This window comes from Protomyctophum bolini (genome assembly GCF_963924005.1).
Source record: "Protomyctophum bolini genome assembly, chromosome: 22".
Classification (NCBI taxonomy): domain Eukaryota; kingdom Metazoa; phylum Chordata; class Actinopteri; order Myctophiformes; family Myctophidae; genus Protomyctophum; species Protomyctophum bolini.
Window position 1 is genome coordinate 34,264,049 of NC_137883.1, and position 15,753 is coordinate 34,279,801.

The 15,753-nt window shown below is 45.0% G+C and overlaps 1 protein-coding gene across 1 annotated transcript in view; it reads left to right on the forward strand.

The window, feature by feature from the left end:
• The window catches only part of nos1 (nitric oxide synthase 1 (neuronal)), a gene marked incomplete at both ends in the record, with an annotated part of 61,927 nt that overhangs the window by 18,157 nt on the left and 28,017 nt on the right, over window positions 1–15,753 (forward strand). Inside the window, 8 exons of the mRNA XM_080755704.1 lie at window positions 23–127; window positions 6,388–6,530; window positions 7,523–7,685; window positions 8,621–8,712; window positions 9,167–9,308; window positions 10,591–10,730; window positions 12,103–12,277; window positions 14,754–14,855. Of these exons, the coding sequence (XP_080611830.1) occupies window positions 23–127; window positions 6,388–6,530; window positions 7,523–7,685; window positions 8,621–8,712; window positions 9,167–9,308; window positions 10,591–10,730; window positions 12,103–12,277; window positions 14,754–14,855 (1,062 nt within the window). The remainder of the gene's footprint in view (window positions 1–22; window positions 128–6,387; window positions 6,531–7,522; window positions 7,686–8,620; window positions 8,713–9,166; window positions 9,309–10,590; window positions 10,731–12,102; window positions 12,278–14,753; window positions 14,856–15,753) is intronic.

Genomic DNA, 15,753 nt, shown 5'->3' on the forward strand with positions numbered 1-15,753 from the left:
ATGTCTCTGTTCCTCCCTGCAGCCTGCAAAAGAAGAAGCCAAAGACAAAGAGCCCAAATTCCTGAAGATCAAGAACTGGGATACTGGAAACACGTACAGTGACGTCCTCCACCACAGCTGCACCGAGGTGAGTTTATTAATACAAACTGACACAAGTGACATAATAATGACATTGTTGTTGCCGAGTGCATGTCTGCGCCAGGTCGGGTGGCCCTACCCAATGCAGGGCCATGCAGGGCCGTGTATAAAGGTCAGTTTATATGCCTGTCTGCGCCAGGTCGGGTGGCCCTACCCAATGCAGGGCCATGCAGGGCCGTGTATATAAAGGTCAGTTTATATGCCTTTTTGCACAAAAATATAAAATAAGTGAATATATTCTCTTGCATCTCGATCTGTGGTGACGACGTTCAGGATAGTCTATCCTCCCAGCGGGTCGTCGTACGCAGCGTTTTACGAAGGCTTAAATGCGACCAGTGTTGTTTTCGTCGACTGGAAACCAAGACGAAAAAATGTTCGTCGACTACCTTTCTTCACTGACGAAAACTAAAATGGAAACTAAATGAAAACTAAGCTATGATGGCTAAAACTAAGACTAAATACACTGACAATTTCGTCAACAAATAAAAACTAGACTAAAATGTTAAGGAAGGGACTATAGTGGACAAGAGATCCAGTATAAGTCATTTTACACTTGGTTTGCGTGCTGAAAATAGCAGATCTACAAGCAGATCGCGTTGTGTGAGCTTGTAGATCTGCTATTTTCAGCAAGTGTAAAAACAGCCATTACGACGGCCAACCAGAACACATTTTAGTCGACTATATCAACTGTAAATGTACTAGACTAGACTAACACTAAAACATTCCAGGTGACTAAAATGTAACTGAAACTAAGTGAAAACTATTCAAAAGACTATATGACTAAAACTAAAACCAAAATTTGCTGCCAAAAACACCACTGTATACGACACCCTTTGCAGTGCAGGTGTAAAGTAATAGGCTAACTAAGTACATTTGCTTAACCCATTCTGACCTGAGATCAGATTCATACGAGGTTTCCACTAGGACACACACTGGTCTGCTGAACCCATTCTGACCTGAGATCAGATTCTAAAAATGTCAGTCGTTCTTCGATTTTTCAAAAATAGCAGACCTACAAGCTCGTAGCGCGCCACTCGGTGGCGCGCTATGAGCTTGTAGATCTGCTATTTTTCAATAGCTAAAGCATAACATGATGCTGACACCAAAATGGGTTCCCGGTGAGAATGGGTTAACTAAGTACATTTGCTCAAGGAATTTCTTTACTTTACGGGAGTATTTTCATTTTTCAATACCTCAGAACTACAGTATACTTCATTACATCTGTTTTGCTTTTACTCCACTGCAATTCTTTTTAAAACTTTAGTTTCCCATAGCAACCATTGCTAGTGTGTCTGGGCAATAACAGGAGTCCACCATGATGGGCCCTATATTTATGTCAGTGCTATAAGGGTAAGGGAAATAAAGGCAAAGACGTTTAGGGATAAGGGGTTCATCTCTACCTTTTATTAAACAGAACAAATATTTTCAGGTCAGGATGCCCACTTGTATCCAATCAAGAGAGAGAACAGGATAAACAAGTGAAATTGGAATTGATTAAACAAATAAGTGACTTGATTATCTGTTTGTAACTGACCAAAAGTTCCCCACTGTAGCACACAATGTTTTGTGTGGCAGTTTTCTGAAAACCCTATAATGTTTTTCTATAACAATTTCACGTCAAGAACCCTAAAAGAATACACGTAATTGTCCGCCAACCCCCGTCTCAAAATATGTTGTTCGCTCTGAAAGAATAGGTAGGTATTCATTTTCACGATTTTTCAAAAATAGCAGACCTACAAGCTTGTAGATCTGCCATTTGTCAATAGCTAAAGTATAACATAATGCTTTAAAACACCAAAAGGCGTTCCTTGCACAAAATAGGTTATAAGGCAACCCTCCTCCTCCTCCTCCCCGAGTCCCCCCCGAGTGGCGCCACGACCGCCCACGGACAGGCAGCCTAATTGACCCATTCTGACCTGAGATCAGATTCATACGAGGTTTCCACTGGAAACACACTGGGTCTGATGAACCCATTCTGACCTGAGATCAGATTCTAAAAAATGTCAGTCGCTCTTCGATTTTTCAAAAATAGCAGACCTACAAGCTCGTAGCGCGCCACTCGGTGGCGCGCTACGAGCTTGTAGGTCTGCTGTTTTTCAATAGCTAAAGCATAACATGATGCCGACACCAAAATGGGTTCCCGTTCAGAATGGGTTAAACCGGGTGACTTATCGGACACAGGGCTGTACAGTATGTTGAGATGAACATCACGGTGAACGTCTTTAGATGTATCATCATATCACAGAACCGACCCATGCCGTATTGGGGTTCTGGATCAGATGATGCGTCGTCTCTTCTGTTCTCCAAAAGGACAGCTGGGCTGCTCTGAATGGCTGCCCCGCGGCCGCGTGATGAATGATGAGCGGATGTGTCGAAGCACGACGAGTACATGATTCCTTTTGTTTTATTTATTTTTAACTACTCATCCCCCGCCGCGCCGCCTCCAGTTTTTTAATTCACTCGTCTCACTATAGACTTCTTCTCCATCGCGTGACTTTTTCTTCTTGTTGTCGTCGCATGTTGTTTTCAACCTTGTTGCCTTAATTGCCTTTAGTCTCTATACCTCTGTCAATTACCTCATGTTGTCTTCATCGATCTCCCTTCATCTCTCTCTCTCTCTCTCTCTCTCTCTCTTTATCTCTCTCTCTCTCTCTCTCTCTCTTTGTCTCTGTTTCCCCCCCCCCCCCCCCCCCCTCCATCTCTTTCTATTTTTGGCGCCTGAATTGGCAGCAAACTTCCGTTTGGTTGAACGGCTGCATAGAAAAGGTGGGGGGTGGGGGGGCTTTTTTGGGGGGGGGGGGACGTTTATTGCAGACTGGGATCGGTGTCCTGACTGTTTAGACAGTGTGAGTGGGTGGTTAATGCAGACTGGGACGTTTATTGCCGACTGGGATCGGCGTCCTGACTGTTTAGACAGTGTGAGTGGGTGGTTAATGCAGACTGGGACGTTTATTGCAGACTGGGATCGGTGTCCTGACTGTTTAGACAGTGTGAGTGGGTGGTTAATGCAGACTGGGACGTTTATTGCAGACTGGGATCGGTGTCCTGACTGTTTAGACAGTGTGAGTGGGTGGTTAATGCAGACTGGGACGTTTATTGCAGACTGGGATCGGTGTCCTGACTGTTTAGACAGTGTGAGTGGGTGGTTAATGCAGACTGGGACGTTTATTGCAGACTGGGATCGGTGTCCTGACTGTTTAGACAGTGTGAGTGGGTGGTTAATGCAGACTGGGACGTTTATTGCAGACTGGGATCGGCGTCCTGACTGTTTAGACAGTGTGAGTGGGTGGTTAATGCAGACTGGGACGTTTATTGCAGACTGGGATCGGTGTCCTGACTGTTTAGACAGTGTGAGTGGGTGGTTAATGCAGACTGGGACGTTTATTGCAGACTGGGATCGGTCTCCTGACTGTTTAGACGGTGTGAGTGGGTGGTTAATGCAGACTGGGACGTTTATTGCAGACTGGGATCGGTGTCCTGACTGTTTAGACAGTGTGAGTGGGTGGTTAATGCAGACTGGGACGTTTATTGCAGACTGGGATCGGCGTCCTGACTGTTTAGACAGTGTGAGTGGGTGGTTAATGCAGACTGGGACATTTATTGCAGACTGGGATCGGCGTCCTGACTGTTTAGACGGTGTGAGTGGGTGGTTAATGCAGACTGGGACGTTTATCGCCGACTGGGATCGGTGTCCTGACTGTTTAGACAGTGTGAGTGGGTGGTTAATGCAGACTGGGACGTTTATCGCCGACTGGGATCGGTGTCCTGACTGTTTAGACAGTGTGAGTGGGTGGTTAATGCAGACTGGGACGTTTATTGCAGACTGGGATCGGTGTCCTGACTGTTTAGACAGTGTGAGTGGGTGGTTAATGCAGACTGGGACGTCTATTGCAGACTGGGATCGGTGTCCTGACTGTTTAGACAGTGTGAGTGGGTGGTTAATGCAGACTGGGACGTTTATTGCAGACTGGGATCGGTGTCCTGACTGTTTAGACGGTGTGAGTGGGTGGTTAATGCAGACTGGGACGTTTATTGCAGACTGGGATCGGCGTCCTGACTGTTTAGACAGTGTGAGTGGGTGGTTAATGCAGACTGGGACGTCTATTGCGGACTGGGATCGGTGTCCTGACTGTTTAGACAGTGTGAGTGGGTGGTTAATGCAGACTGGGACGTCTATTGCAGACTGGGATCGGTGTCCTGACTGTTTAGACAGTGTGAGTGGGTGGTTAATGCAGACTGGGACGTTTATTGCAGACTGGGATCGGCGTCCTGACTGTTTAGACAGTGTGAGTGGGTGGTTAATGCAGACTGGGACGTTTATTGCAGACTGGGATCGGTCTCCTGACTGTTTAGACAGTGTGAGTGGGTGGTTAATGCAGACTGGGACGTTTATTGCAGACTGGGATCGGTGTCCTGACTGTTTAGACAGTGTGAGTGGGTGGTTAATGCAGACTGGGACGTTTATTGCAGACTGGGATCGGTGTCCTGACTGTTTAGACAGTGTGAGTGGGTGGTTAATGCAGACTGGGACGTTTATCGCCGACTGGGATCGGCGTCCTGACTGTTTAGACAGTGTGAGTGGGTGGTTAATGCAGACTGGGACGTCTATTGCAGACTGGGATCGGTGTCCTGACTGTTTAGACAGTGTGAGTGGGTGGTTAATGCAGACTGGGACGTTTATTGCAGACTGGGATCGGTGTCCTGACTGTTTAGACAGTGTGAGTGGGTGGTTAATGCAGACTGGGACGTTTATTGCCGACTGGGATCGGCGTCCTGACTGTTTAGACAGTGTGAGTGGGTGGTTAATGCAGACTGGGACGTCTATTGCGGACTGGGATCGGTGTCCTGACTGTTTAGACAGTGTGAGTGGGTGGTTAATGCAGACTGGGACGTTTATTGCAGACTGGGATCGGTGTCCTGACTGTTTAGACAGTGTGAGTGGGTGGTTAATGCAGACTGGGACGTTTATTGCAGACTGGGATCGGTGTCCTGACTGTTTAGACAGTGTGAGTGGGTGGTTAATGCAGACTGGGACGTTTATTGCAGACTGGGATCGGTGTCCTGACTGTTTAGACAGTGTGAGTGGGTGGTTATAAGCGTAACGTGACGAGACAGTGTTTTAGCAGACGAGACGCACGTACAGGAGGGGTTATTGTCACATTTCCGTTGTGGTCTTCATGCCTAGCGCTGCTACTGTTCCTGTTCCTGTAGTCTCAGGTTCTGAGCGATGTTCCTGTTCCTGTAGTCTCAGGTTCTGAGCGATGTTCCGCTCACATCATGTCCGTCCGCTACAGTGTATCAGTGTTGTTTTTGGCAGCACATTTCCATTTTAGTTTTAGTCATAGTCTCTTGAATAGTTTTCATTTAGTCACATTTTACTCTAGTTTGAGTGTAAAAAAACACTAAAACTAAATATCATACGATTTTAGTCGACTAAATCTACCGTTGATTTAGTCGACTACAGTGTATTTTGGCGGGCCTTGATGCCGTCGTAGCGAGTGTTTTTACATGTTGCGACGCATTGTGAGCTTGTAGATCGGCTATTTTCAGCGTGCAAAGTGTAAAATGACATACTGGATCTCTGAAAACCTGTGAAAATGGGACATTCTGCATAATTAATACTTATATTTTATGCCAAAACCTTTGAACTTTTACTCAAGGGAATTTTTAATAACAGACTCTTAAGTTGTATTTTTTTACAACATACTTTCACTGCAGTTAAGCGTTCAAGCACCTTCTCTCTAAAAGAAAGAATAGTCATCATGTGTAATAATGTATAATGGATAATGTATTTCTCTATGTAGTGTAACATGATGATGTTTATGAAAGACGGAATAATAGTGTAATGTGATGTCTCTCCACTAGATGCCTGTATGCACTAAGAACGTGTGTAATGTGATGTCTCTCCTCTAGATGCCTGTATGCACTAAGAACGTGTGTAATGTGATGTCTCTCCTCTAGATGCCTGTATGCACTAAGAACGTGTGTAATGTGATGTCTCTCCACTAGATGCCTGTATGCACTAAGAACGTGTGTAATGTGATGTCTCTCCTCTAGATGCCTGTATGCACTAAGAACGTGTGTAATGTGATGTCTCTCCACTAGATGCCTGTATGCACTAAGAGCGTGTGTAATGTGATGTCTCTCCACTAGATGCCTGTATGCACTAAGAACGTGTGTAATGTGATGTCTCTCCACTAGATGCCTGTATGCACTAAGAGCGTGTGTAATGTGATGTCTCTCCACTAGATGCCTGTATGCACTAAGAGCGTGTGTTGGGGGTCCATGTTGATGCCCCTTCGGCAAAACGTCTGTCTCCGCATGCGGACAAAAGAAGAGGTGCTCCCGCTGGCCATTGACTTCATCAATCAATACTTCACCTCCATTAAAAGGCAAGAAGCACACATTATAATAATAATAATATAATTATTATTAGAAGCACACATTATACCTCTCCCTGAACCCATTTAGAGCTGAGGAATTTTCGTTCGTCAAATATTACATATTATTCGTTGTTCAGTTTGACCCACCAGTTTTGGAGATATGGCTCATAGAGTAATGTCTTGCAGAGAAACGGCGAGTTGAGAAAAACAGGCTTGAAAGGTTCACTTCTGTGGTCTCTAATATTACACCTCCTGACCTATAGCTACATGTTTAAGCATTTATTTCATGTTTGCATGTCGATTTAAGCTCTGACACTTATTTCAGACATGCTCTAGTATGTGAAGAGTCTGTCTGTGCTATTAACTCTTTTTTTTTTTTTAAAGGAGAAAAAAAAGTTTTTCTCTATAGCTGTAATTTGCTCGATGGCAGTCTCTCAGTCAAATCTGGTCACAGATGTTAGTGTATGTAATGGCCACTATATGAGCTAGAACAGATGGACGGGGGAACTGGGTTTTATAATGTTCTGGTTCTGAAGCTGATGGCGAGGGGATGAGGGGCAAGGTGCAAACTGCTGATTGCAGTACATCAGCAGTTCACAACCTTCCCTGGAGGATCAGGACTCAGGGCCCACTTGAAAATCTCGAGAGCAACTCACAACTGTTCTATGAGTTTGAAGTACTTGTTGTGACCGCATAACTTCCACGGTGTAACGAACTATGTGCTATATTATACTGGGTTCAGGGCTGCAGGGTTCAGGGCATTTCCTATAAGCTCCATGGTGTAACTGTGTGCTATATTATACTGGGTTCAGGGCTGGGTTCAGGGCATTTCCTATAACCTCCATGGTGTAACTGTGTGCTGTGTTCTGGGTTCAGCACATTTCCTATAACCTCCATGGTGTAACTGTGTGCTATATATATACTGGGTTCAGGGCTGGGTTCAGCGCATTTCCTATAACCTCCATGGTGTAACTGTGTTTCTGTACTACTGGGTTATTCAGGGCTGGCACCAAGCCCCACGTGGATCGAATGGAGGAGGTGATCAAGGAGCTTGCGGACACGGGAACCTACCAACTGAAGGACAATGAACTAATTTATGGTGCCAAGCATGCCTGGAGAAATTCTGCCCGCTGCGTAGGGCGGATTCAGTGGTCCAAACTACAGGTGAGAAGTTCTGCCCGCTGCGTAGGGCGGATTCAGTGGTCCAAACTACAGGTGAGAAGTTCTGCCCGCTGCGTAGGGCGGATTCAGTGGTCCAAACTACAGGTGAGAAGTTCTGCCCGCTGCGTAGGGCGGATTCAGTGGTCCAAACTACAGGTGAGAAGTTCTGCCCGCTGCGTAGGGCGGATTCAGTGGTCCAAACTACAGGTGAGAAGTTCTGCCCGCTGCGTAGGGCGGATTCAGTGGTCCAAACTACAGGTGAGAAGTTCTGACATAGACATAGACATAACTGATCAATGATCAATGATGTGTGGTGCATGTTCTAGACATAACTGATCAAAAGACACCACACTGTGATCAATGATGTGTGGTGCATGTTCTAGACATAACTGATCAAAAGACACCACACTGTGATCAATGATGTGTGGTGCATGTTCTAGACATAACTGATCAAAAGACACCACACTGTGATCAATGATGTGTGGTGCATGTTCTAGACATAACTGATCAAAAGACACCACACTGTGATCAATGATGTGTGGTGCATGTTCTAGACATAACTGATCAAAGGACACCACACTGTGATCAATGATGTGTGGTGCATGTTCTAGACATAACTGATCAAAAGACACCACACTGTGATCAACTATAGATGTAGAAAAGTATAGAATGTTCATTTCAAATAGCAGTGCTCCAACAACAAGCCGGAGGAAGTACACAATACCCAATGATATATTTATGCCATGTTTTGGTTTGCAATGTTTTAACCTCAGATTTCTATCCAAATCATCTGTTTTCCCTGTTTTGAAGCCAAAGACTTTGAAGCATGAAGACGATACAACCGCTCACAATTAACATGTTCGACTATTATCTGCAACTCACATCAAAATATGCCAATTTGGCAGTTTCACCAACCGTCACGGCGTTCTGTTTTCCAGGTGTTTGACGCCAGGGACTGCACAACCGCTCATGGGATGTTCAACTACATCTGCAATCACATCAAATATGCCACCAATAAAGGAAACATGAGGTGAGGAATTATTTAGTTTATGTTTACATGTTTTTTTTTTTTTTTTAAAGCAGGCCAACGTGTAAACTGTGCTCGTCTATAATATAGACATTGCAGAACCTATATTATATATATTATATATATTATTATATATAGGCTCTGCAATGTGATGTGCAAATGTGCCCTAGCTAGCAAAGATCGAATATCATGTTCCGATAACAACATGCTAATCACTGTGTGTGTGTGTGTGTGTGTGTGTGTGTGTGTGTGTGTGTGTGTGTGTTTGTGTGTGTGTGTGTGTGTGTGTGTGTGTGTGTGTGTGTGTGTGTGTGTGTTTGTGTGTGTGTGTGTGTGTGTGTGTGTGTGTGTGTTTGTGTGTGTGTGTGTGTGTGTGTGTGTGTGTGTGTGTGTGGGTGTGTGGGTGTGGGTGTGTGGGTGTGGGTGCGCGCTTGCGCTTGCGTGTGTGCGTGCGCAGGTCAGCTATTACCATATTTCCACAGAGGACAGACGGTTTGCATGACTTCCGGGTTTGGAACGGTCAGATATTAAAGTACGCAGGCTACAAGTTGGCGGATGGATCAATCATTGGAGATCCTGCCAGCGTAGAGTTCACTGAGGTAGGAAATAATGACGGGTAGTTGCAGTTGCTGTGGCTCAGGAGGTAGAGCAGGTCGTCCAATGATCCCTGGGTCGGCGGTTCGAATCCCGGCTCCTCCTCCTGTCCTACATGTGGAAGTGTCCTTGGGCAACAAGACACTGAACCCTACATTGCCTCCAATGAGTCGGTCGGTGTGAGCTCGCCACCGTCGGTGTGTGAATGTGGGAAGTGAGGACGCTGGCGTCGACTGTTCGCCGCTTCACCTCCCAATGTATGAATGAATGAACCGTTGTAAAGCGCTTTGAGCACTTGGAAAAGCGCTATAAAAATGCAATTCAATTCATTCATAAGGAATTTATCCATACAAAGAGATACAGTGGGTATGACACCAGGGGCTCCATTTCCGTCACTGCTAAACCCCTTACCCCTAAACTTATTTGCCTTTTTTTTTTTTTTTTTTTTACTATTTTTCTAAACATTTTTGAATAGTTATAATGGCCAGTCTACAAGCTCACAACGTGTCAATGTAGATTGGCTATAGTTGAACTATTCAAAAATGTTTTTTCAAAATAGTCAAAAAAGGCAAAGAAGTTTAGGGATACTTGACATCAATGTCAATGTCAATTTGCTTCTACGGGCCGACGGCGTGGAACAAACTCCCACTGTGTATACCTTCGACAGGCAGCCTCTGTAGACATTTTTATTCATGTTCTCACTGTATTATTTTTTAATGTTTATGCCTTGCTTTTCTTTTCTTTTCTGTCTCCATTGCTCTGTAAAGCACTTTTTTAAAGCTGCATTTCATGTCATGAAAGGTGCGTTTTATTATTGCGAACGCAGTGAGCACTTACTATTGCGAACGCAGTGAGCACTTACTATGAGACCTAGCAGATCATATCTGTCTGTGTGTGTCTGTCTGTGTGTCTGTCCCGCTATACGTCCAAATATGGAGTGTGTTGCATCAGCAATCACTCAGCTCCATATATGGGCACAAAAGGGGCCAGGTCCACTCAGCTCCATATATGGGCACAAAAGGGGCCAGGTCCACTCAGCTCCATATATGGGCACAAAAGGGGCCAGGTCCACTCAGCTCCATATATGGGCACAAAAGGGGCCAGGTCCACTCAGCTCCATATATGGGCACAAAAGGGGCCAGGTCCACATATACAGTAACAGCGGGACAGACACACAGACATGATCTGCAGGGTCTCAGCTGCGTTCGCTTCCCGCGTTTGCGCGTCTTACTGGTTATTATTATTATTATTATTATTATTAATGTCATGTGACGGGTCCCGTTGTAGGTGTGCATGCAGCAGGGATGGAAGGCGCCGATGGGGAAGTGGGACATCCTGCCCCTCCTCCTGCAGGCCAACGGGCAGGACCCGGAGATGTACGAGATCCCTCCGGAGGACGTCCTGGAGGTGGACATTGTGCACCCCAGGTGAGTGTAATAGCCCATTCTGACCTGAGATCAGATCCATACGAGGTTTCCACTGGACAACACACACTGGTCTGATTAACCCATTCTGACCTGAGATCAGATTCTAAAAGAATGTCAGTCGTTCTTCGATTTTTGAAAAATAGCAGACCTATACAAGCTCATAGCGCGCCACTCGGTGGCGCGCTATGAGCTTGTAGATCTGCTGTTTTTCAATAGCTAAAGTACAACGTAATGCACCAAAACGGGTTCCCCCGACCCAAAATGGGTTAAAGCAGGGATGTTCAAACATGCGCTTCACCCGGGCCTTAACCCGCTTTGGACCTGAGGACGATTCTATACACAAAGAATGGCTTCAAAAATCGTGAATCTGGTTTTGTTATTGTTTCTATAGGTCCTCAATAGGTGTTGATAGGTGTTATTGTTTCATTGGTCCTCAATAGGTTCTCAAAATATTTCATGTCAAGGACCCCCCCCCCCAAAAAAAAATATGTAATTGGTCGCCGACCCCCATCTGAAAATATGTTGTTCCAGGGACCCCCCCAGAAGCAAAGATTTTAGTTAAAAATATTTTAAAAAATATATATTCCACATTTTCACGATTTTTCCAAAACAGCTAAATTATAACAATGTTTAAAACACCAAAAGGTGTTCCCACCCAAAATGGGTTAATACATTTAAAATAAAACCATAGCACCACCATTAGACTTTTCATGCAGTCGCGCACCTGCTCTAGAAGGCACCCCCGCGCACCACAGTTTGGGAACCACTGCAGCCTATACCGACAGGTTTGGCTGTTCGACAGGAGCAGGAAGAAAGTAATTAAGTACAAAGTTGCAGGCAGTCAGAAGGTGTGATCCTACAGTATCCTACAGTATGTGTTCAGTATGTGAGTCTTAATTATTCTGAACCACAGACTGTGGTATATCTCTGGTATCTGAAATGACAGGTGATAATTATCATCCTGGAAGTTATGCGGGAACGCATAACTTTCTGGCCTCGACAGCCCATACATCCACACAGAAAAGTCCTGTCTGATTGCATTAATTAAACAATGTTAAACTCACCGACATTGCATCTTGAATTATCCTCTTTCTAGCTGCAAAGTTTTTGTTTCATAAAAATCCACCATAGAAACCTTATGAGCTACTTCCTGTCAGTGTCAGAGTTTGGAAGTGCTTGTTTTCAATAACACAACATTTCGCTGCCCTCCTGCATCATGTGACATTTAGAAACCGGTGGTACGGCAGGTCGGTTGAGTGATTTTCAACGAGCGCTTCCAAACTCCAACACTCCAACAACAACACAAGTTGCATGTAACCAAAAAAAAAAAAACCTTTTATTCATGTCAAATAAATGTTGTTTACTTGCCCAGGTTTGAGTGGTTTAAGGAGCTGGAACTGAAATGGTACGTTCTACCAGCAGTGTCCGGTATGATGCTAGACGTCGGAGGCATTCAGTTCACTGGCTGCCCCTTCAGCGGCTGGTACATGGGCACAGAGATCGGCGCCAGGGACTTCTGTGACGCTTCACGTTACAATATTATTGAGGTAATGTTCAGTACAGTAAAACAGTGATTCTCAAACTTTTCTTTCTTGCCTACTACTGTACCCCCCCCCCTTTCCCTGATTTCTAAATCCATATTCCCCCCTTTTCCCCAACGGTGGTTTACCCTGTGGCTCAGGAGGTAGAGCGGGTCGTCCAATGATCCCTGGTGGGTCGGCGGTTCGAATCCCGGCTCCTCCTCCTGTCCTACATGTGGAAGTGTCCTTGGGCAAGACACTGAACTCTATACATTGCCTCCAATGAGTCGGTCGGTGTGAGCTCGCCACCGTCGGTGTGTGAATGTGGGAAGTGAGGACGCTGGCGTCGACTGTTCGCCACTTCACGTCCCAATGTATGAACGAATGAACCTTCACGTCCCAATGTATGAACGAATGAACCTTCACCTCCCAATGTATGAATGAATGAACCTTCACCTCCCAATGTATGAATGAATGAACCTTCACCTCCCAATGTATGAATGAATGAACCTTCACCTCCCAATGTATGAATGAATGAACCTTCACGTCCCAATGTATGAACGAATGAACCTTCACCTCCCAATGTATGAATGAATGAACCTTCACCTCCCAATGTATGAATGAATGAACCTTCACCTCCCAATGTATGAATGAATGAACCTTCACCTCCCAATGTATGAATGAATGAACCGTCACCTCCCAATGTATGAATGAATGAACCTTCACCTCCCAATGTATGAATGAATGAACCATTGTAAAGTGCTTTGAGCACTTGGAAAAGCGCTATAAAAATGCAATTATTATTATTATAACATTTTGCTTAGCAGACCAAAAGCACACATGATGCTATGAATTAATGATAAACCCTCCTTTTGAAGAATAACATTTACAAATAAGAGCTTCATTGATGGAGTTGTAATTAGAGCCAAATGTGTGCCGTTTAAGCCACGTTAGACGTTCATGATTTTAACAACTCCACACATGAATACCTTAGAGTCTAGAGTCTAGATAATAATAAGAAAGCATATGATTAGTCTAGACTCTAGACTATAATCATATGCTTTCTTATTATTCAAGAACTCCAGAATTGTATCTTATTTAACGCGTTCACAAGAGTCCAAGTCTTTGGTTCCTCAACGCTGTTGCAGCGATAACAACAACAACAACAAAGTAGTACACTAATAAAGAATGGCAACAATAGTAACAAAAATAGCAAAGTATGTACATTAGTCACCGTATCTCCGGATTAGCAGTTGAAGACGGATGTATTTACATTAGTCAGAGCACATTAGTCATACTGTAGCACACTGGACCATACAGCATATTAACAAGGATACACATCACTGTGTGCTCACACACTGTACGTAAAGGATTTTAGAGCAGTGCAGCATGACGATGTGGCATGTCGCATAGCCTTAATTCCAAAGGGGTCGATCTTTTCCCTGGAGTTGGAGTGGTTTTTGAGTGGTGCAGCAACCACTCCTATAGACAGCTATGTGTGTGTGGCTGGGTATGTCTGTCCCTTTGTCCTCCTATAGACAGCTATGTGTGTGTGTGTGTGTGTGTGTGTGTGTGTGTGTGTGTGGCTGGGTCTGTCTGTCCCTTTGTCCTCCTATAGACAGCCATGTGTGTGTGGCTGGGTATGTCTGTCCCTTTGTCCTCCTATAGACAGCTGTGTGTGTGTGTGTGGCTGGGTCTGTCTGTCCCTTTGTCCTCCTATAGACAGCTATGTGTGTGTGTGGCTGGGTCTGTCTGTCCCTTTGTCCTCCTATAGACAGCTATGTGTGTGTGTGGCTGGGTCTGTCTGTCCCTTTGTCCTCCTATAGACAGCTATGTGTGTGTGGCTGGGTCTGTCTGTCCCTTTGTCCCTGGGTCTGTCTGTCCCTGGGTCTGTCTGTCCCTGACTGTGTCCCTGGGTCTGTGTGTCCCTGGCTGTGTCCGAGCACGAAAATTGCGTTATAGCGTTTGTTAGAACACCAAGTGTCACTGTGGCACAGCCTGACACACAGACAGAGACACACACACAGGCCAGGGAGGAGTGGCTTGTACAGTACAGTACAGCACAGCACAGCACAGCACAGCACAGCACAGCACAGCACAGCACAGCACAGCACAGCACAGCACAGCACAGCACAGCACGCACAGCACAGCACAGCACAGCACAGCACAACACCACTCTCTCTCACAGAATACAGCTGAGGGAAAGCCCTCATTTTCAAAAGATATTCTGGAGCATTCATTTGAACTGACCGAAGGATGGCAGGGAGCTCAGTTTTAAAGAGTTTTGGAGTTCATTCCATGAAGTTGGGCCATTGACAGAAAAAGCCTTGTCTCACTTCAGACTGGTCTGATTTTTTCCCCCTGTTATTTCCACCCCAAGTAGTGACAAATGATACAAAGGCCCTCAGAATAATGCATGCTGTGTCGTCATACTACGTCTGTAACGAACGCATGCTGTCTGTCCTGCCTTCCTTCCTTCCCTCCTTCCCTCCTTGCCGTGCAGAAAGTGGCCATGAAGATGGGCCTGGACATCAGGAAGATCTCCTCTCTGTGGAAGGACACGGCTCTGGTGGAGATCAACATCGCCGTGCTCTACAGCTTCCAGGTGTGCAATATGATGGGCTCCACACCACGTTCCACTGATGAGATCTTTACAATTTAGGCATTTAGCAGACGCTCTTAATCCAGAGCGACTTACATTAAGCAAGAACAAAAAAGCATGGGGAATACATCACATAAAGACATTTATCATGAACCATGTGTAAGCTAAGAAAGTAACAGTGGAATATCTATAATGAAATAAGCTATACATCTATCTTTATGAATTCATGCTGATCTGATGTGCTGGAAACAAAGGATCCATATAAATGTCACCTGAATTCTAGTGAATGAAAACGTGCAGTAGATTTTTTGGGGGTTTTTTTTGTCTCCACCAGGCCGAAGGCATGGGGAGAGAGTATGGCCCTCATTTATCAACGCGGTGTACACCCAATGTCCCGATGTCACTCGCTCATCCTTCTCTTTTTAGAATAACGTTGGGTTAATCTTAAAATCATCTCGTATAAGCATTGTGGTCCAAAAACATATACAAACTGTCTTGGCGATATCGTTGGGGAGGAGACTGTATATCACTTATGACAGTCAGTCAGTCATATTTGATACATAATTGGACTGTTTCTAGCGAAAATGTAACTAATGCGGCAGCAGCAACGGTAGCGTTTTCTCACAGTCCGTTGGTTCTTCATGTCCACATGAGTGAAGCAGCCAGGATGATTTGTTTATTTTAACCCATTCTGACCGGGCACCCATTTTGGTGTTAGCATCATGTTATGCTTTACCTATTGAAAAATAGCAGATCTACAAGCTCATATCGCGCCACCGAGTGGCGCGCTACGAGCTTGTAGGTCTGCTATTTTTGAAAGATTCGAAGAACGACTGACATTTTTAGAATCTGATCTCAGGTCAGAATGGGTTCATCAGACCAGTGTGTGTCCAGTGGAAAC